The sequence below is a fragment of the Phallusia mammillata genome, chromosome 7 (genome assembly GCF_965637545.1).
Source record: "Phallusia mammillata chromosome 7, kaPhaMamm4.hap1.1, whole genome shotgun sequence".
In the NCBI taxonomy this organism is placed as follows: domain Eukaryota; kingdom Metazoa; phylum Chordata; class Ascidiacea; order Phlebobranchia; family Ascidiidae; genus Phallusia; species Phallusia mammillata.
In genome coordinates this window covers 14,104,332-14,126,245 of record NC_137258.1, presented here as the reverse complement: position 1 = coordinate 14,126,245, position 21,914 = coordinate 14,104,332, and the positions used below count along the sequence as shown (strand labels likewise).

The 21,914-nt window shown below is 36.0% G+C and overlaps 1 protein-coding gene across 3 annotated transcripts in view; it reads right to left on the bottom strand.

Moving 5' to 3' along the window:
• The window catches only part of LOC145238344 (uncharacterized), a 50,772-nt gene extending 29,118 nt beyond the window's left edge, over window positions 1-21,654 (bottom strand). For all 3 annotated transcript variants that reach the window (XR_013862104.1, XM_080101479.1, XM_080101480.1), the window contains exons 1-3: window positions 21,483-21,654; window positions 16,267-16,416; window positions 4,250-4,408 (exon numbers count right to left, since the gene is read on the bottom strand). Coding sequence is in view for 2 of the 3 variants with exons in the window: in XM_080101479.1 (XP_079957605.1) it covers window positions 4,250-4,408; window positions 16,267-16,416; window positions 21,483-21,584 (411 nt within the window). In the remaining variant the exon portion in view is untranslated. The remainder of the gene's footprint in view (window positions 1-4,249; window positions 4,409-16,266; window positions 16,417-21,482) is intronic.
• Window positions 21,655-21,914: the final 260 nt, after the last annotated feature.

The window sequence follows — 21,914 nt, the reverse complement described above, 5'->3', positions numbered from 1 at the left end:
ACCATCTGTATAAGTTTCAGCCACATCCATCAAGCATTTGATGGAAAAATGAGTCGGACAAACTTTAGGCAGAAAATAACCCATTTTAGGAGGCTAGCGGGGTAAATACTGGGGTTATCAACAAAAACAAAGTGGGATGCACATCTACATACCTATATCTACCATCTGTGCAAATTTCATCCAAATCCATCAAACATTTGATGAAAAAACGGGTCGGACAAACTTTGGGAAGAAAAAAAAACAAAGAAAAAAACAGAAAAAACAAACAAATTCGAGTAAAATCAATATGTGTCCCCTTCAGGGAAGGGGATCCATAATTAAGGAAGAAAAATAACAACTACACAAACAATACTTCTGTTAATATGAAGCTGATTTGATGAGATCAAGTCGGAGTTTAATGGGAGACAAGCTCACACACAATGCAGCATTTAGTGTGTCAGTGTTAAGACTGTTTCATGTCTTCGATTTCGTTATGGTCACTAATACAAGTAGTGTTGTAATGCAACAATTGTAGTATAAGTACTGTCGTGACACGACAATTGCAGTTTGTTTGTGGGCCACCAGTTGGGAAGCGCTGGCTTAGAACCAGTTTTATAACAATCCTATTTCAACTGGAGAAGTGGATATGATCAATTCTGTTCACAATTTGTACAGTTATCACACAATTCGGATAATTGCGAAAACTGGTTTATCAACGCAAAGTGCTTGGCAAATTGCAGTTCCAAATAGAAAAGTAGCTTTCCAATATATTGCAATTTAAACAAGGGTGGGATAGCACATTTTGTCATTGCACATACACTACAAGCTATCTTAAAACATTAACATATTATCTATGCTTATTTATTTATTGGGTCCCATATTAGCCACTGTCTTTTATAACCTTAGTTGTTTTTGCAGGCAGAAACTCATGGGTCCCACATGCAAAGTTGAAAAAATGCATTTTAAGAGATAACCATGGAAAGTCGGGTGTTGTAAGGCAAAACACAGCACTGGGCTTAAATAATAATACTATGTAGAATACAAACTACACAAATTAGATTCACCCCAAATATAACCATGGAAAGTCGGGTGTTGTAAGGCAAAACACAGCACTGGGCTTAAATAACTAGAATGGTGGCTTTCTGATATACTTCCATTTTATATATTCTATACGATATTTACCAATTTACTATACACATCATTTGATCTACACATATGATTGTTTTTGTAAACAAAAACTAATGGGTCCCCACACGCGTGTTTGTGCGGATTTACGGTAAACAAATGTTGCGGTGATTTTTAAATTCTTAAGAACAAATTTTTAGAAAGCGTTAACCCAACAATGAAAAAATTTGTTGTATTTTTTTGCACTATTATTGTCGTATAATTACAAAAGCATTAAAAAAGAACGAAACAAATACTTTCAATTTAATCTCTTGCTTTGACCCAGATATTGTCGTCCAAGGTCGGGTTTTAAACACAATTTTTTTCTAGAAAGCTGTAACAGTTGTGTTACAGACAATTAAAATACGATTTGCTGCAAGTGTATACATAACTTTTCATTTAACTTTGTTTCGCAAAACGAGTTTTTCATTTAACTTTGTTTCGCAAAACGAGTACCATTGACCTGTAGTAACCTTTAGGGTGCACACACCAAACGACTGTTTGACCTTTTGACACCGTTTTCAATAGCACGCCGTCCTTGGTGTTCAACAACACCGTTTGACCTAATTTATACATGCCTTGAGTATTTGATTCAAAAAAAAACAAAAAACGCTACGTTATGGCGAAAGAAAGTTCTGAACTGTGTTAGTAATACCTACTAATTGACCTTAAGTAACCCGTGGTCATGCAGCGGCCAACCTAACAACGAGCATTTAAAAAAAACTTTTATCTTGCAAAAAAGTCAAGTTTATTTTTTCATATTTAGTTTGTTTAACAAAGTTTTGCTTGACATTATACGAAACCGAAGCACGCTTATTAGGTTTAAATCGCGTCATATGTGTGAAACCTTTGCCAAAACTGAAAATGTGAGTGATAACTTAATAAAACGACATGCATTGCTGTGCAAAACAGCTGATTTCTAATCACCGAAACGACGTCTCGTAAAACGTCTGTCCGACGTCAAGCTGAGCCCTCCCGCTCTGCCCTATTATTCGTAAACGTACTCTCTTGGGACTTCTGCCTACAGTGTCTTTCTTGACCAAACGAGCGTTAGACACATTTACGTTTCGGGGGTCTGTGGGTGTGTCGCTGGGTCATTCGGGGTCAAACTTCAGGTGGATCAAGTTCAGATTAATATCTAACATATGTCCAAATTTGAATAAATTTGAAGCACTCTTTCTTTACTAAACGACCGTTACAAACCAGCGTTAAAAATTTTACGTTTCGGGGGCCTGTGGGTGAACCGCTGGGTAATTTGGGGTCAAACTTCTGGTTGACCAAGTTTGAATTAATATCTAACATATGTCCAAATTTCAATAAATTTGAAGTACGCTTTCTTCACTAAACGAGCGTTACAGACCAGCGTTAAAAATTTTACGTTTCGGGGGCCTGTGGGTGAACCGCTGGGTAATTTGGGGTCAAACTTCACGTGGACCAAGTTTGGATTAATATCTAACATATGTCCAAATTTGAATAAATTTGAAGCACTCTTTCTTGACCAAACGAGCGTTACAAACCAGCGTTAGACAGAAAAAAGAAAAAAGAAAAAAAGAAAAAAAAAATACGGACAAAAACAATATGTGTCCCCTTCAGGGAAGGGGACCCATAATAATACTATGTAGAATACAAACTACACAAATTAGATTCACCCCAAATATTGTTTGAAGTATTTCATATTTAACACTCTTTTTTTTGGGGAAAAGAAGGAGTAAATAGTGGCATAATGGGGTAGACAAAAATACGACGGCTACAAATTTTCAAAAATTTGCAAATTCTACAAGCTGACCAATTTTCATTCAATTTGAACATTGTTAAAAGGGTCACTCACTTTGTTGGTTAAATTGTAGTGGTACAGGGCAAAACACAACATTTGAGGACTTAAAATAGCATGTTCAATAAACTTTGCAAATTTCACATTTAAAAAAAAATCCAGTTAACTTCTAACATGATTGTTGTTACAAACAAAAATTAATGGGTCCTCACACACAGATTTATGTGAATTGTAAAAGCATAGAGCCAATAAATGATAAGCTGCAGACAGTGCACACTGTTTCGACCTATAAGGTCTCATCAGTGCAGCTGGTGACGAGAGATCGACCGCATTGGCTAGTGTAGCCATGAGACCTTATAGGTCGAAACAGTGTGCACTGTCTGCAGCTTATGTGAATTGGTTACGGTAACAATGGTGTGATTATTTTTAGATTCTTACAGATAAATTAGTATAAAGCATCAAATCAAACCAAAAATAGTTTTGTCCATGTCGTTTTTACATTATATTGTCATATAAGGCCAGTTATGTAAGAGTTAAAACTTTCCAATTATGACCTTTTGACACGGTTTTCAGTAGCACACAGTCCTTCGTGTTCAAAATTAACATTTATACATAACTTAAGTACTGCTTATCAAGTCTATTTGACAAAAATAAAGAAGCTATGTTGTGCCAAAAAACGTTCGTAACCCTCTGTCTACCAAAAAAAAATATAAAAGTTTTACCATTGAGGTCCTTTAGACCCCAGTTTTTAAGTAACTGGTTTTGTCAAAAATGTCAGCAGAGAAGGGCACAGGCGCTTATACACAAGGAACCCACTACAAACACTTTTTAGCACAATAGGCCTTATATTTTTGACCTAAATGACTGGTAAACCTAAAAACATGTATTTCAGGGTTTAGGATGAAAAATCTAACATCTGTGTAACTTTAAATAAATTTAAAGCACTCTTTCTTGACCAAACACATGGAACAAACCAGCGTTAGACAGAATAAAGAAAAAAAAAATGCAGATAAACACAATATGTGTCCCCTTCACCCATAAAAACTGTACAAAAAAACATTTCAGCACATTAAAGCTTGTATTTCTGGCCTAACGGACTGGTAAAGTTAAAAATGAATATTTGGGGGTTTATGATTTTAAAAAAGGCGAATCCAACTATAAAATCAGGTAAATACTTTACAGTGCACAAACCAACGAAGTATGAAACTCCTTAAACCTGTGCTTTAGTAAGTACTCTTTCTTGACCAAATGCGGTGAACAAACCAGCTTAAGACAAAAAAAGAATATAGACAAAAACAATTGCGTCCCCTTCAGAAGGGGAAACATATAACTTACTTTCTTATCCCCTTTAAGAAGATCACTTCGAACTTTTTCACAGTTAAACAGGAGTTTCAAAACATTTTCCACCTTTACAACATATTGTGCCATCTGTTTAAATGAATCTTCTCTTTGCATTAACTCTTTTTTTTCAACTTTTCTTCTGGCTTTGGTGATCTGAATAAATTGGTTGTAATGGTCTTTTGATTTGGAATTGCAAATAATGATGATAAACATTGGGTTGAGTATCTATATTTTGGTCCAGGTATATTTATTGAATTAGAAATCATACTATGTCAGCCCTATTAAAAGCTTTATACCAATCAAGACAAACATTCCCACCAGCAAGGAAAGAAATACTGATTCCCAAACCGTATCCTATAATCTGTAAAAAAATGCTCTGTCAATAACACACTACCTAATTGCATAATACAGATATTTGCAGATATTTGACTCTGAAGATATGTAGAATTGTGGAAAAATGAATGGATTTTTTATGCTGAGCAAGAAAACATTTAAGCTTTTTTCCTGCCTTTTTAGCAATTTTAACAACATGGGTGTCACTATTTATTAGTGATGCACTGAATTGGCTTTATTTGAGTTTGACCAAAACTGAATATTTGTCAGCTATACTGAATAAATTCGACTGAATCATTTATAAAACTAGAAGTGGCTTTCTGATATACTTCCATTTTATATATTCTATACGATATTTACCAATTTACTACACTATACACAATTTTATCTACATACATGATTGTTTTTGCAAGCAAAAACGAATGGGTCCCCACACGCGTGTTTATGCGGATTTACGGTAAACCTATGTGGCGGTTATTTTTATATTCTTAAGGACAAATTTTTCACAAAGCATAATCTTAACTTTAAAAGTTCTTTTCCGTATTCTTTTAGCATCATTATTGTCATATAATTACAAAAAAATCAGTGAAAAAAGAACGGGGAAAATTCATTCAATTTAATCTCTTGCTTTGACCTTGATATTGTGGTTCAAGTTCAGTTTTTAAACACAATTTTTCCTAGAAAGCCTTAACTGTTGTATTAGACACTATATAAAAAAAGTCGTTTGCTACAAAGGTATACATAACAACTTGTTTTTCACTTAACTTTGTTTCATAAAAACGACCGTTTAATGACCTTTTGACACTGTTTTTAATAGCATGCAGTCGTTAGTGTTCAACAATACCGTTTAGACTAATTTATACATGACTTAAGTACTGATTCTTGAATTGATTTGTCAAAAATAAAGAAGATACGTTATGACGAAAAATTCGTAACGGTGTTGTAATGCCTACAAGTTGACCTTTAGTGATCCGTGGTTATCAGACGGCGAAGCTGACAACGAGAATTTACAGACCATTTATCGCGGCGTTCGAAAAAGTTAAGTTTATTAAATTTCATATTTATGTTGATCAACGATGTTTTGCCTGACATAAACGAAACCGAAGTACGTTTATCGAGTTTGAATTACGTCTTAGGTGTAAAACCTGCGCCAATACTGAAAATGCGTGTGATAACTCAATAAAACGACACAGCATTGCTGCACAAAAAAACAGCTGATTTCTAATCACCCAAACGACTGTCTCGTAAAACCTCTGTCCAGACGTCAAGCTGAGCACTCGCTTTGCCGCCTTAATCGTAAACCAGTGAATTCCTCCCTTGGGACTTATATCTGACTGATAGCGTACACATATTATGGGTTGTAAAGGTGACTGGCAAAACTTTAAATACTAAACGAATACCCTGCTTAAACAATTGTTAACTTTTTCAAATATTTCTGCACCACAGGGCATGTATTTCTGCCGTAAAACTAAAACCGATTATTTCGGGGTTTAAAGGGTAAAAAATGGGTGAATCCGAAAAAAAGATACAAAATTCTTTAAAAAACTTTACATTGCACCAAACAACAAAGCATGAAACTCCAAGATGCTGTACTTTAGTCAGTTTTGGGGGCCTGTGGGTGAACCGCTGGGTCAATCGGGGTCAAACTTCAGGAGGATCAAATTTGGGTTATTAACTAACATCTCTGTAAATTTGAATAAATTTGGAGCACTCATTCTTGACCAAACGCGTCTCACAAGCCAGCGTTAGACAGAAAAAAGAAAAATAGAAAAAAAAAATACGGACAAAAACAATATGTGTCCCCTTCAGGAAAGGGGACCCATAATTAAGCCAAGTTGTTCGGTACGCATTTGACATGTAAATGTAAGTTCCACTACCAGGCAACACTGGTGTTACCACAATAGAATAGATGTGTTTCATACTGATTTTAGATCTATGGTTGCATCAGCCATGGTTGCCAGCCTGCCAATGAATTACGGACATTTGGGGGCAAAATGAGAGTGTTTTAAAAATCATAAATGAAAGAAGATTTTAGTTTTGTGTAGTTTGAAAGATTGGGTGGTCCCTTACTTAGCAGAAAAGACCAGTTTTTTGCTTTGAATTTGTGTTTGTAAAAGATTTGTTTTGGCCGAAACTAAATCTTTGTGAAAATGGCTGATTTGGCCAAATAAATTCCGGAAACTGAATGTGCGGCACATTGATAATACTTATACAGCATCGTAATGATTATATATTCTGGTTAACATGATTTTTCTATTCTACGCTTGCCATATGATTACTAACTAACATGTGTGTAAATTTGAATAAGTTTAAGCACCCTTTCCTGACCAAATACATGGAGCAAAATGACGTTAGATAGAAATAAGAAAGAAAAAACTAGAAGGGTGGCTTAGCACATATTGCCATTGCACATACACCATAACCTATTTTTAAACATTTATATCTTCATGATATTTAACTTATCATGGGTCCAATATTAGCTACCATATTTTATAACTTGTTGTACCTTGTAACAGTTAGAACAGGCTAAGTAGAAGGGTGGCTTAGCACATATTGTCACTGCACATACACTGTGACCTATTTCTTAACATATATTTACATCCAACACTTATTTTATATTGGGTCCCATATTATCGACTGTCTTTTATAACCTTAGTTGTTTCCGCAAGCAGAAACTAATGGGTCGCCACACATGCAAAGTTGTAAATAACGCATTTCAAAAGATAACAATGAGAAAGTTTGGCATTGTATCATCAAACACAGTGATCGGTACTGTGCATAAATAAATATGCTATATGGAGTAAAGACTATTTAAATTCATTCCATTCATACATTTTTGAAGGTTTTTCTATTTTTTGAATATCTGAGGAAAAAGTGTTAAATAGTGAGAAAATAGGCTAAAACACAACAATCAGCTCCTATTAATGGTGAATTGTACATGACTGTACAAGTCTACAAATGGTACACTCTACAAACTGTCCAAATTTCATTCAATTCAGACATTGTTTAAAAAATTGAACCATTTTGGGGGGCTAGTGGGGTAAATGTTGGGGCGACAGGGTTGAACATAATAAACAACAACTATAAATAGCACACTCTATAAGCTGTCCAAATTTCATCAAATTCGGACAATGTTTAAAAAATTTACCCTTTTAGGGGGGTAGAGGGGTAAATATTGGGGTTACAGGGTTAAACAAAACAATAGACACCTATAAATGACAAATTCTGCAAGTATTTCAAATTTCACTAAATTCCGACACCGTTTGAAAAACTCACTCATTTTAGGGGGTCAGTGAAGTAACTGATGGGGTTTAACACCCAAAAGTTTAAAATATGAAACCACGATGGGCCAATTAACAATCATGTAAAATTTTATCCAAATCCAACAATGTTTAAAATTCTGACCGCTATAGGTGTTATTAGCAACTTTCGTCAACGCTTCTGACGTCACAAGGCTGTTAATACCCCTCTGACTGGCATGTGTGAAAACGTTCACCAAGTAATGCACAAACACAAGTACCATATGGTGCCTTTATTATACCATTACACCACAGAAATTGGTGCCTTTATTATACCATTACACCACAGAAATCTTTCATTTGTGGTGTGCAGCAACATACAAAAATGTTTTACACTTTGAGGGCTAGCGGGGCAAATAATGGGGTTATCAAGTCAAATGAAACAGAGGACACATCTACATGACCATATCTACCATCTGTGAAAGTTTCATCCAAATCCATCAAAGATTTGATGCCAAAAGTGCATAGACAAACTTCGGCGAAAAAAAAAACTGAGTGAAATCAAGATGCATCCCCTTCAGTGAAGGGGACCGATAAATATATAAATGGACTACACTGTATCGCATCACATGTTATAAACGAAAAAACTCATTTTTTCGCGTCTGGGTAAAAACAAAGCGCAAAACAAAAAAGGTTGTCCCCAATTTCACGGTTTTGTTTCCGTCAGCATGATCACTATGTCCATTGTGAACATGGCGTGAAACAAAAACGAGGCTATCGCTGTGCGTATTACCCGCTGTGCATTGAGCTGTAAATCAGTGAATCACTCCCCTGGGACCAGAGTGATATAGCGTTAAACTCCATCGGAAGATTTAATTAACAGTTTAACACATATATATATATTTGGTCTGTAGGCCTCGGATAACCACTCGATAGATTTTGCTGATATTTTAAATAACAAACGGGTAACCCAATGTTAAACATTTCAGCACATTAGGACTTGTATTTCTGGCTTAAAACTAAAACCGATTATTTAGGGGTTTTAGGGGTGAATCCGACTAAAATTTGGAAAATTATTTAGAATACCTTACATTGCACCAACCAACACAGCATGAAACTCCTAGATTATGTACTTTACTCAGCAAAGTCGATTAAAACTAGAAGGGTGGCTTAGCACATATTGCCCTTGCATATACACTATAACCTATTTTAAAACATAAATATATTTCCTATGCTTATTTTGTATTGGGTCCCATATTAGCCATCTTCTTTTATTACTTTAGTCGTTTCTGCAGGCAAAAACTCATGGGTCTCCACACATGCAAAGTTGAAAATAATACAATTCAAGAGATAACCATGAGAAAGTCGGGCGTTGTAAGGTAAAACACAGTGATCGGCACTGGGCTTAAATAATAATACTATGTAGAACAGTGGTCGGCAACCGCCGGTCCGCGAGGAGTTCGTTACCGGGCCGTATAATTTTTCATGTTAATTGCTATGAAACATTTTGCCCACGTATCCCGGGCATGATAAACTAATTTAAGCGTTTTTTTAGCTATATATTTGTGGTTTTTTGAAGACCGGTCCGCGATAAAATTTTAGTTTCAAAACCGGTCCGCAGTGCAAAAGAGGTTGCCGACCCCTGATGTAGAATACAAACTGCGTCCCCGGGTATCTGCGTCGCTTATTATGTGATAAACAAGTTTTGCGTAAACTTACAAAATGATGCCAATACGGTTTTGTTCTAACTGAAACTACTGCTCGGTCAACGACTGTTTAGTACTCTAGAACAGAAAGGCCTTTCTGAAAAAAACGCATTTTGTTACGTCACAAACGTACGTACTTCAAGCGTTATATGTAATGGGCCATTGGGTAAAACCATGCAAGTAGTGTTGACTAAAACTTAGTCAGCAACCTCGAAAGAAATTCAACATGACACCATTTAAAGCAGGGGTTAACAAGTTTATTTCACGGCGAGCTGTATAATAAAAAAATGACATGCGAAGGCCAGATAGCTTGCAAGCCCTAACGCAGCGCCGTTCGATAACTATGGTCTACAAAGCGCCTTTACAAGACCTTTAGAAACTACAGTATTATCTAGAGTCAGATAGCGCTACTGTCAAAAAATAAAATTATTTGGCATAAATTATCTCCTCGACTGGCATTACTCAATTATTCTATCACAATTAACAAATAAAGGCAATTGTTTGCACACAATAACGAAAGCATTGTTGCCTATAGTCTTATCTGTGATGTCACAAACTGCCTTTAGATCATTGTTATGCGTCCTGTGAAGTGTAAAACTAGGTAAGCTTAATCCCACATGTTGTTGTGGGAATACTTTCGCATGTTCAATGGTTAACTCGTTTTTTTCCAAGACATATATTACTAAAAAATATCTTCGCAAGCCCTACTTTGGTGACTCCTCACTGCTCTAATAGACAACACGTTTTAAACGTACCAAACGACCTAGAAACGTAAACGATTTATGTAAATGATTCTCATAATGGCTTATTTACACCCGTTTTCGCGTTGTTGCACAAAAATAAAGCATACTATAGTTCAGCTGGAATCAGCTGCTTATGTATGTTAAAACAAACATGCGACAAAGAGTGTAATTTGGGACATTAGGTGACAGCCGGGCTGGAAATACTTCTGTCCTTACCAAGTTATAAAATTCTGCCTCCCCGCCTATTTTGGCAAGTGGGCGCCTATGCCAGTAACATACAAATACGTTTTGCACTTTAGGGGCTTGTGGGGTAAATGTTAGGACTACAGGGTTGAACACAACAATCGACACCTATAAATGGCATACTATACAAGAAATCCAAATTTCAGCCAATTCTGACACTGTTTAAAACCTCACCCATTTTAGGGGGCGAGCGGGGTAAATACTAGGGTTATCAACAAAAACAAAGTGGGATGCACATCTACATAACTATATCTACCATCTGTGTCAATTTAATTAAGTAGCCCTGTCCTACATGATGTACTTTAGTCAGTACAGCCGTTTTAAAAAAAATACGTTTTGGGGGCCTGTGGGTGAACCCTTGGGTCATTCGAGCATCAAAATTCAGGAGGATTAAAGTTGGATACATAACTAACATCTGTCCAAATTTAAATGAATTTAAAGCTCTCTTTCTTGACCAAACGCGAATAACAATCCAGCGTTAAACAAAAAAAAGAAAAAAAAGGACAGAAAGAAAGTGTCCCGACCCATAACAAGTTTAAAGCCCCCCTTTAATGATCAAAAAGGTAGAACAAACCAGCATTAGACAGAAAAAAAGAAAAAGGATGGAAACAGTATGTGTCCATCACCCTTCAAAGAAGGGAACCCATAAAAATCCTCCAAATAAAAGGCCATTTTTTCCAATCTGGTGATACAACTGCAATGAATACTGTGCCAGTCACCATAATAGGCAATCAAAAACTTATTTCAAAGTGCTTGTAAACTGACAAATGTTTTAGGAGCTAGAATGGTGGCTTTCTGATATACTACCATTTTATATATTCTATACGATATTTACCAATTTACTATACACATCATTTGATCTACACATATGATTGTTTTTGTAAACAAAAACTAATGGGTCCCCACACGCGTGTTTGTGCGGATTTACGGTAAACAAATGTTGCGGTGATTTTTAGATTTTTAAGGACAAATTTTTAGAATGCATTAACCCAACAATAAAAAATTTTTGTTCGTATTCTTTTTGCAATATTATTGTCATATAATTACAAAAACTTTAAAAAAGAACAAAAAAAATAATTTCAATTGATTCTCTTGCTTAGACCCAGATATTGTGGTCCAAGGTCAGGTTTCAAACACATTTTTTTTCTAGAAAGCTGTAACAGTTGTGTTACAGACACTTTAAATTAAAAAGCAATTTGCTACAAGTGTATACATAACAAATTGTTTTTCATTTAACTTTGTTTCGCAAAACGAGTACCATTGACCTGTAGTAACCTCTCAGGGTGCACACGCCAATCAACTGTTTGACCTTTTGACACCGTTTTCAATAGCACGCAGTCCTTGGTGTTCAACAACACCGTTTAACCTAATTTATACATGCCTTGAGTATTGATTCCTAAATTGATTGCAAACAATCGCTACGTTATGACGAAAGAAAGTTCTGAACTGTGTTAGCAATACCTACTAGTTGACCTTAAGTAACCCGTGGTCATGCGGCGGCCAACCTGACAACATACATTTAAAAAATCCTTTATCTTGCAAAAATGTCAAGTTTATCTTTTCATCTTTATTTTTATTAACAAAGTTTTGCTTGACATATATCAAACCAAAGCACGCTTATTAGGTTTAAATCACGTCATAGGTGTGAAACCTTTGCCAAAACTGAAAATGTGAGTGATAACTTAATAAAACGAAATAGCATTGCTGTGCAAAACAGCTGATTTTTAATCACCAAAACGACGTCTCGTAAAACGTCTGGCCGACGTCAAGCTGAACCCTCCTGCTATCGTAAACTAATGAGATACGCTCTTGGGGCTTCTGCCTACAGTGTCTTTCTTGACCAAATGAGCGTTAGACACATTTACGTTTCGGGGGCCTGTGGGTGAACCGCTGGGTCAATCGGGGTCAAACTTCTGGAGGATCAAGTTCAGATTAATAACTAACATATGTCCAAATTTGAATAAATTCGAAGCACTCTTTCTTTACCAAACGAGCGTTACAAACCAGCGTTAAAAATTTACGTTTCGGGGGCCTGTGGGTGAACTGCTGGGTAATTTGGGGTCAAACTTCTGGAGGATCAAGTTTGGATTATTAACTAACATATGTCCAAATTTAAATAAATTTGAAGCACTCTTTCTTTACCAAACCAGCGTTACAAACCAGCGTTAAAAATTTTACGTTTCGGGGGCCTGTGGGTGAACCGCTGGGTAATTCGGGGTCGAATTTCTGGAGGATCAAGTTGGGATTATTAACTAACATATGTCCAAATTTGAATAAATTTAAACTATGTAAAAAACTATGTAAAAACATAACATTTGAGTATGTTTAATAAACTTTGCAAAATTTCATATAATTAGAATGTTTTTTAAAAGTTCATTTATTTTAGGGGGCTAGTTGAGTAAATGTTGGGGCTAAAGGTAAAACACATCAACTGAAACCTACAAATAGCATAGTCCACATACTAACCCAAATTTTATCCAATCCCGACACTGTTTAAAAAACTGACCCATTGTAGGGGACTAGTGGGGTAACTAATGGGGTCAGACACTCAAACTAAAAAAATATGAAATCTCAATGACTCAATCAATAGTACTGCAAAATTTCAGCCCAATCCGCCAATGTTTAAAATTTCGACCACTAGAGGTGTTTTGAGCGACAACCGTTAATGTTTCAGATGTCATAGGGCTGTTAACAACCCCCTAACTAACGTTCACCAAGCAATCCACAAAGTCATAAAAGAGTAACATACAACTGCTTGCCCTTGTAACACTATTGAGCAACAGAAATCTTTCGTTTGTGGTGCCCAGTAACATACAAATACGTTTTACACTTTAGGGGCTTGTGGGGTAAATGATGGGGCTACATGGTTGAACACACCAATCGACATCTATAAATGGCATACTTTACAAGCTATCCAAATTTCAGCCAATTCTGACACTGTTTAAAAACTCACCCATTTTAGGGGGCTAGCGGGATAAATACTGGGGATATCAACAAAAACGAAGTGGGAAGCACATCTACATAACTACATCTACCGTCTGTGTAAATTTCAGCCAAATCCATCAAACATTTGATGGAAAAACGAGTCGGACAAACTTTGGGGAAAAAATACCCATTTTAGGGGGCTAGCGGGGTAAATACTGGGGTTATCAACATAAACAAAGTGGGATGCACATCTACATAACTACATCTACCATCTGTGTAAATTTCATGCAAATCCATCAAGGATTTGATGGAAAAACGAGTCGGACAAACTTTGGGGAGAAGAAAAAAAAAAGAAAAAACAAACAAACAATTTGAGTAAAATCAATATGTGTCCCCTTCAGGGAAGGGGACCCATAATTAAGTAGCCCTGTCCTACATGATGTACTTTAGTCAGTACAGTCGTTTTAAAAAAAATACGTTTTGGGGGCCTGTGGGTGAACCCTTGGGTCATTCGAGCATCAAAATTCAGGAGGATTAAAGTTGGATACATAACTAACATCTGTCTAAATTTAAATGAATTTAAAGCTCTCTTTCTTGACCAAACGCGAATAACAATCCAGCGTTAAACAAAAAAAAAGGACAGAAACAAAGTGTCCCGACCCATAACAAGTTTAAAGCCCCCCTTTAATGATCAAAAAGGTAGAACAAACCAGCATTAGACAGAAAAAAAGAAAAAGGATGGAAACAGTATGTGTCCATCACCCTTCAAAGAAGGGAACCCATAAAAATCCTCCAAATAAAAGTCCATTTTTTCCAATCTGGTGATACAACTGCAATGAATACTGTGCTAGTCACCATAATAGGCAATCAAAAACTTATTTCAAAGTGCTTGTAAACTGACAAATGTTTTAGGAGCTAGAATGGTGGCTTTCTGATATACTACCATTTTATATATTCTATACGATATTTACCAATTTACTATACACATCATTTGATCTACACATATGATTGTTTTTGTAAACAAAAACTAATGGGTCCCCACACGCGTGTTTGTGCGGATTTACGGTAAACAAATGTTGCGGTGATTTTTAGATTTTTAAGGACAAATTTTTAGAATGCATTAACCCAACAATAAAAAATTTTTGTTCGTATTCTTTTTGCAATATTATTGTCATATAATTACAAAAACTTGTGGTCCAAAGTCAGGTTTCAAACACATTTTTTTTAGCAATTTGCTACAAGTGTATACATAACAAATTGTTTTTCATTTAACTTTGTTTCGCAAAACGAGTACCATTGACCTGTAGTAACCTCTCAGGGTGCACACGCCAATCAACTGTTTGACCTTTTGACACCGTTTTCAATAGCACGCAGTCCTTGGTGTTCAACAACACCGTTTAACCTAATTTATACATGCCTTGAGTATTGATTCCTAAATTGATTGCAAACAATCGCTACGTTATGACGAAAGAAAGTTCTGAACTGTGTTAGCAATACCTACTAGTTGACCTTAAGTAACCCGTGGTCATGCGGCGGCCAACCTGACAACATACATTAAAAAATCCTTTATCTTGCAAAAATGTCAAGTTTATCTTTTCATCTTTATTTTTATTAACAAAGTTTTGCTTGACATATGTCAAACCAAAGCACGCTTATTAGGTTTAAATCACGTCATAGGTGTGAAACCTTTGCCAAAACTGAAAATGTGAGTGATAACTTAATAAAACGAAATAGCATTGCTGTGCAAAACAGCTGATTTTTAATTACCAAAACGACGTCTCGTAAAACGTCTGGCCGACGTCAAGCTGAACCCTCCTGCTATCGTAAACTAATGAGATACGCTCTTGGGGCTTCTGCCTACAGTGTCTTTCTTGACCAAATGAGCGTTAGACACATTTACGTTTCGGGGGCCTGTGGGTGAACCGCTGGGTCAATCGGGGTCAAACTTCTGGAGGATCAAGTTCAGATTAATAACTAACATATGTCCAAATTTGAATAAATTCGAAGCACTCTTTCTTTACCAAACGAGCGTTACAAACCAGCGTTAAAAATTTACGTTTCGGGGGCCTGTGGGTGAACTGCTGGGTAATTTGGGGTCAAACTTCTGGAGGATCAAGTTTGGATTATTAACTAACATATGTCCAAATTTAAATAAATTTGAAGCACTCTTTCTTTACCAAACCAGCGTTACAAACCAGCGTTAAAAAATTTACGTTTCGGGGGCCTGTGGGTGAACCGCTGGGTAATTCGGGGTCAAATTTCTGGAGGATCAAGTTTGGATTATTAACTAACATATGTCCAAATGTGAATAAATTCAAAGCACTCTTTCTTTACTAAACCAGCGTTACAAACACGCGTTAGACAGAAAAAAGAAAAAAAAATACGGACAAAAACAATATGTGTCCCCTTCAAGGAAGGGGACCCATAATTAGATAGCATTTTAATCCTGGTCCCAATGTGGCTAATGAAAGAAATTTAAGCTGCAATGCTAAGTATGCGGCAGAATTCGATTATAATTTGATTACATTGCTATTTCATTTTTGTGCCAGAGGGTGTCAAATCAAATGTTTTTGACTTTGCCATCTCTAAAACTTAATGCTTTATGCAACAATTAGGCACAAAAAAATGTACAGAAAAGCAGCAAACAATTTAAGTTGAGTTTGCCACCTAATTATTTACTAAGCTCTGTTTTTAATTGTAAAAAACTCCAATGATATTGAAAAACCATTACAACCTATATATAATATTTTTTGAATAACATTGGAATAAGCATAAGTATTAAACACAAAAAGAAGATAGGTCCAATTCATAAAAATAATAACCTCATCCGCAACAAAAGTAAATCCTTGCAGTAGTTCTTTTGCAAAGTTAATGCTTCCCACTACTTCATTGTATTTGTTGACAGCGATTTCCTGATCAGGATCTAGCATGCCACCTTCAGTAAGTATCTTTCGATAACTATCCAATTTAACCTAAACAATATGTAAAAGCACATCTAAAGCATATGTTACAAGGTGGTTTTTGACAGTAACAATAAACATAATAAAGATTGCCCTTGGGGTGCCACACTAGAAATGTAAACTAAGAAGTTGATTTTCCTTTATATATTCATTTTGTATATTATGTACCCTGTTTACTGATTTACTCCAGGGTGGTTAGCACATTGCACACAATATTACCTATGTTAAAACGTTAATACATTCCCTATGCTAACAATGATTTTTGTCCATTTTTTTCTTCCCAAAGTTTGTCCGACTTGTTTTGTCATCGAATGCTTGATGGATTTTTATTAAACGTACACAGATGGTAGATATAGTTATGTAGATGTGCATCTCACATTGTTTGTCTTGATAACCCCAGTATTTACGCTGCTAGCCCCCTAAATTGGGTGAGTTTTCAAACATTTTCGTATTTGGCTAAAATTTGGATAGCTTGAGTATGCCATTGGTATGTGTTGATTGTTGTGTTCAACCCTCTAGCCCCAACTTTTACCCCTCTAGCCCCCTATTTTGCTGGGCACCACAATGAAAGGTTTTCGTGTTGTAATAGTGTTATAAGGGCAACCAGACATTTGTTACTTGTATTTGTGCATTGCTTGGTGGACGTTTTAGCGCCATGGTAGTTAGGAGGTTGTCAACAGCCTTATGACAGCACAAGCCTTAACGGCTGTTGCTTAAAACGCCTCCAGTGGTCAACAGTTTAAATATTGGCTGATTGGAACAATATTTTACAGGTCATTGTGGTTTCACATTTTACTGGTTTGGGTGTAGAACACCATCAGTTACCCCCTATCCCTCTAAAATGGGAGAATTTTTACCAATATTCAAATTAAATTAAATTTGGACAGCTTGTACAATTTGCTGTTTATAGGTGATGATTGTTGTGTTTTACTCTATTTGGCCATTATTTACCCCTTCTTTCCTAACTTCAAACAATGTCTAAATTAAATCAGATTTGTATAGTTTGTACTTATGATTTTTTTGTTTTTTACTTTTTGCATGATTATTTAAGCCCCGATCACTGTGTTTTACCTTGAAACACCAAACTTTATCATGGTTGTCTCTTGAAATGCATTGTTTTCAACTTTGTATGTGTGGGGACCCATTAGTTTCTGCCTGCAGAAACAACTAATGTTCTAAAATATTAATATGGGACCCATGATAAAATAAAAATATCAAGAATATATTAATGTTTTATAAATAGACCCAAGTGTATGTGCAATAGCAATATGTGCTAATCTACCCTTCTAGTTTTATATATATTGGGTCCAATATTTGCCAACAATTTTTTCACCTTGGTTTGTTTTTCCAGTCTGAAACTCATGGATCTTCAAACATGCAACGTTGTAAATATGGCAATAATATTGCATTTCAGGATTTTTTACTAAGCAAGTTAGACATTGTTATAAGTTTGCCTTATTTTAAAAGACAAAAAGGGAAATACCGGAGCTTCAGGCCGAAACACAATAATAGACACCCAGAAATGGCAAAATCAACAAGCTCTTCAAATTTCATCCAATTCAGACATTTTATTAAAAAATTCACTCATCCTAGGGATCTAGTGGGACAAACATTTGGGGCTACAGGTTAAAACACAATAATCAACACCTATAAATGGCAAATTCAACAAGCTATCTAAATTTCATCTAATACTGACATTGTTTAAAAATTTACCCATTTTAGGGGACTAGCAGGGTAAATATTAGGGATACAGGGTAAAACACAACAATCGACACCTATAAATGGCAAAATCAACTAGAATAGTGGTTTTCCTATATATTGCCGGGTTATATATATATACTACATCATATTTAATGATGTATCACATATTCCATTTACTATACTCATAATGGATATATATTTGGCACCTACATTTCATTGGGTCCCTATCTTCTTCCTGGCACTTTATAACCTAATTGTTTCTGCAAGCATAATCTAATGGGTCCCCACACATATGCATATGCGATTTGGTAACAGTAAAAATAGGACACAATCACTGTTAGATATTTACCAATTTACTGTACACATAATTTGATCTACACATATGATTGTTTTTGCAAGCAAAAACGAATGGGTCCCCACACGTGCGTTTGTGCGGATTTATGGTAGCAAACATCCTGGTTATTTTTAGATTCTTAAGGACAAGCTTAACCAACTTTAGCCTTAACCCAAAAAGTTTTGTCCGTATTGTTTTTGCATCATTATTGTCATATAATTACAAAAACCGTAAATAGGAACAGGAAAAATACTTTTCATTTATTCTCATGCTTTGACCTTGATATTGTCGTTCAAGGTCAGTTTTTAAACACAATTTTCCAAAACTTAAAATGTGCTTGACGACTTAATAAAACGACATAGCATAGCTGCGCAAAAACAGCTGATTTCTAATCACCGACATGACTGCTTCGTAAACCATCGGTCCGGACGTCAAGCTGAGCACTCCCGCTGCATTCACCCGCCTTAATCGTAAACACGTAACGACTGCGTTCATGCGTGAAGCAGAGGCATTTTTTTTCTATGCGCGACTATGGTCAATCACTCCCATTGCGTCAGCTGTGCACTGAGCGACAGGCAAATACGGTCATGACGTCATACGCATCGCCTGTCCCTGCCGTGACCCCGCAGGGTTAACGTTTACAGCTCAATATCACTAACACCGTATCATCTTAATTCCAACCAATGAGAAAATGGTCAAGTGATGACTGCGTTCATGCGTGAAGCAGAGGCATTTTTTCCATGTGCCACTATCGTTAATCACTCCCATTGCGTCAGCTGTGCACTGAGCGAGCACAAATATGACAGAAGATAGCATGTAAAACCACATATTTACTATTACTGAGCCGATTGCACTGAAATTTTTACCAGCCAACAAGGAGCACCCTATCCACAGCTGTTAAAAATTTCAGCAGGTTAAGTCTTGTATTTCTGGCCTCAATAACATGTGAACAAACAAACAAATATTTTGGGCTAAAGGGGTGAAAATGGATATATACAACTTCAAGTTACAAAATAGTTTAAAATACGCTGCAATGTACCAATCAAAACGTATGTAACTCCAGAAACATCTGCTTTAGCAAGTATAGCTGTTTTAAAAATTTCACGTTTTGGGGGGCTGTGGGTGAACCAAGGGGTCAAACAAGGTCAAAATTCCCATGGACCATCTTTTGACCAATATCTATAATAAGTGCAAATTTGAAAAAGTTTGAACCATTCTTTCTTGACCAAAATGTGGGAACAAATCTGCGTTAAAAAATTCACGTTTTGGGGGGCTGTGGGAGAACTGAGGGATCAAATGGGGTCAAAATTCACATGGACCATCTTTAGACCAATATCTATAATGTGTGTAAATATGAAAAAGTTTGAACCATTGTTTCTTGATCAAAACGTGGGAACAAATCCGCGTTAAAATTTTTACGTTTTGGGGGGCTGTGGGTGAACCGAGGGATCAAACGGGGTCAAAATTCACATGGACCATGTTTAGACCAATATCTGTAATGTGTGTAAATTTGAAAAAGTTTGAACCATTCTTTCTTGACCAAAACGTGGGAACAAATCCGCGTTAGAAAGAAAAAAAGAAAAAAAAAATATAGACAAAAACAATATGTGTCCCCTTCAGGGAAGGGGACCCATAACTAGCAGGGTGACTTAGCACATATTGCCATTGCACATACACTATGGCCTATTTCAAAACATAAATATATTTTGTATAGTTATTTTATTATGTGTCCCATAACAGCCAACGTTTTTATCACCTTTGTTTCTTTCTGCAAGACGAAATTCATGGGTCACCCACATATGCAAAGTTGTAAATTTTGCAGTTTATGAGATAACTATCATACGTTTTGGTGGTATGAGTTTAAACCCAGCGACAAAAAATTCTGCAAAAACTATCATGCTATTTGGGTTACAAACTATTCAAATCATATTTAATTCGGTGATTGTTTGCAAAATTTCCCCATTTTTGGGGCTAGTGAGGCAAATCGTGGGGATATATGGTAAAACTTCAAAATCAACAACTCAGAATGGCATATGCTGCAAACTGTTCAAATTTCATCCCATTTAGACACTGTTAGCTGCAGGGAAAAACTTAACAAGCGACACCTAAAAATGACACATTATAATAACTATCAAAATTTTATCCATTAATCAATGTTTACAAATTACACCCATTTTAGGGGTTATATCAGTGGTTCCCAACCTTTCGTGGACCATGGCCCCCTTAAAGTAACTTTTTGACCTTGTGGCCCCCTTCAAGTTACCATGTAGGACCTGTGGCCCCCTTGATATGTAGATAGCAATCTCGCGTTGGAATGCGGTATTAATTTTGGCCTTAAATAGGTCTAATACAGTAAATGAACGTGATAAACCTCACTATAAACAAATAGTATGTGAAATAGTCGATTAAATTCGGGAATAAAGTTGAAGTGAAAACGACTTTTAGTGGGTGTTTCTTGTAAATCTACGCCCGTGGCCCCCCGGAACATAGCTTGTAACTGAAAGGGTTCCATACCCGAACAAATAAAATACCACAACACAATGACCCAAACTACAGTCCTGTTAAATTTCAGTCCAGTTGGATAAAGTTTACAATTTTGACCACCTGAGTTGCTTGAATAGCAACTGCTCATTCTTGTGATGTCATACCACTTTTTAAAAACCCCTTTGTGCACCACCAAGGAATGCAAGTTGATCACAGTTCGGTTGGCTATATTACACTACTCCACCTTTTGTTTATTTATGGTGAGCAACATATGGGGACCAATAACAAGCTATCCAAATTTCATCCAATTCTGACATTGTTTAAAAAAACACCCATTTTGGGAAGGGGGAAATACTGGAATTATCAAGGCAAATGAAGTAGAGTGCACAGTTACATAACTATATATCTACCCTCTGTGTAAGTTTCATCTAAATCAATCAAACATTTCATGGCAAAACAAACAAACTTTGAGAAGAAAAAAAAATCTAGCAAAAATCAATATAACAACATATTTGAATGAAGGTTGAAAATAAAAAATAAAAAATAACAAAACACCTACTTTCCGTTTGTCTAGGTTTCTAACTTTTTTTTCAATGACAGTTAGAACATGCTTCATTGGATCTTGAGCTATGACTTCACTTTTCGTCCATTGATCTTCCATGTTTTATGACAACAAATTCAATTCAAATGCAACTTTTTTAAACTAAAACCTACAAAAAGTTCCACATTTTTGTGCATTCTAACATAACACATCTTGAATATACTCTTGACTTAAACCAACCAGTAGATTAAAGTACTAAAAAATCAACCAGTTAATAGCATAATTTGGATATTTGCATGAGTTAGGCAATTAACCAGAATGCAGATTATGCATGAAAGTCCCACATTGTTTTTCTCGAAACATAGGGGACATATATTAAGCATGAAGAGATGCTAAAAACACTGTCCCAATGTATGATGGACATGTGTGGAGTGCATGCTCAATGCTGGT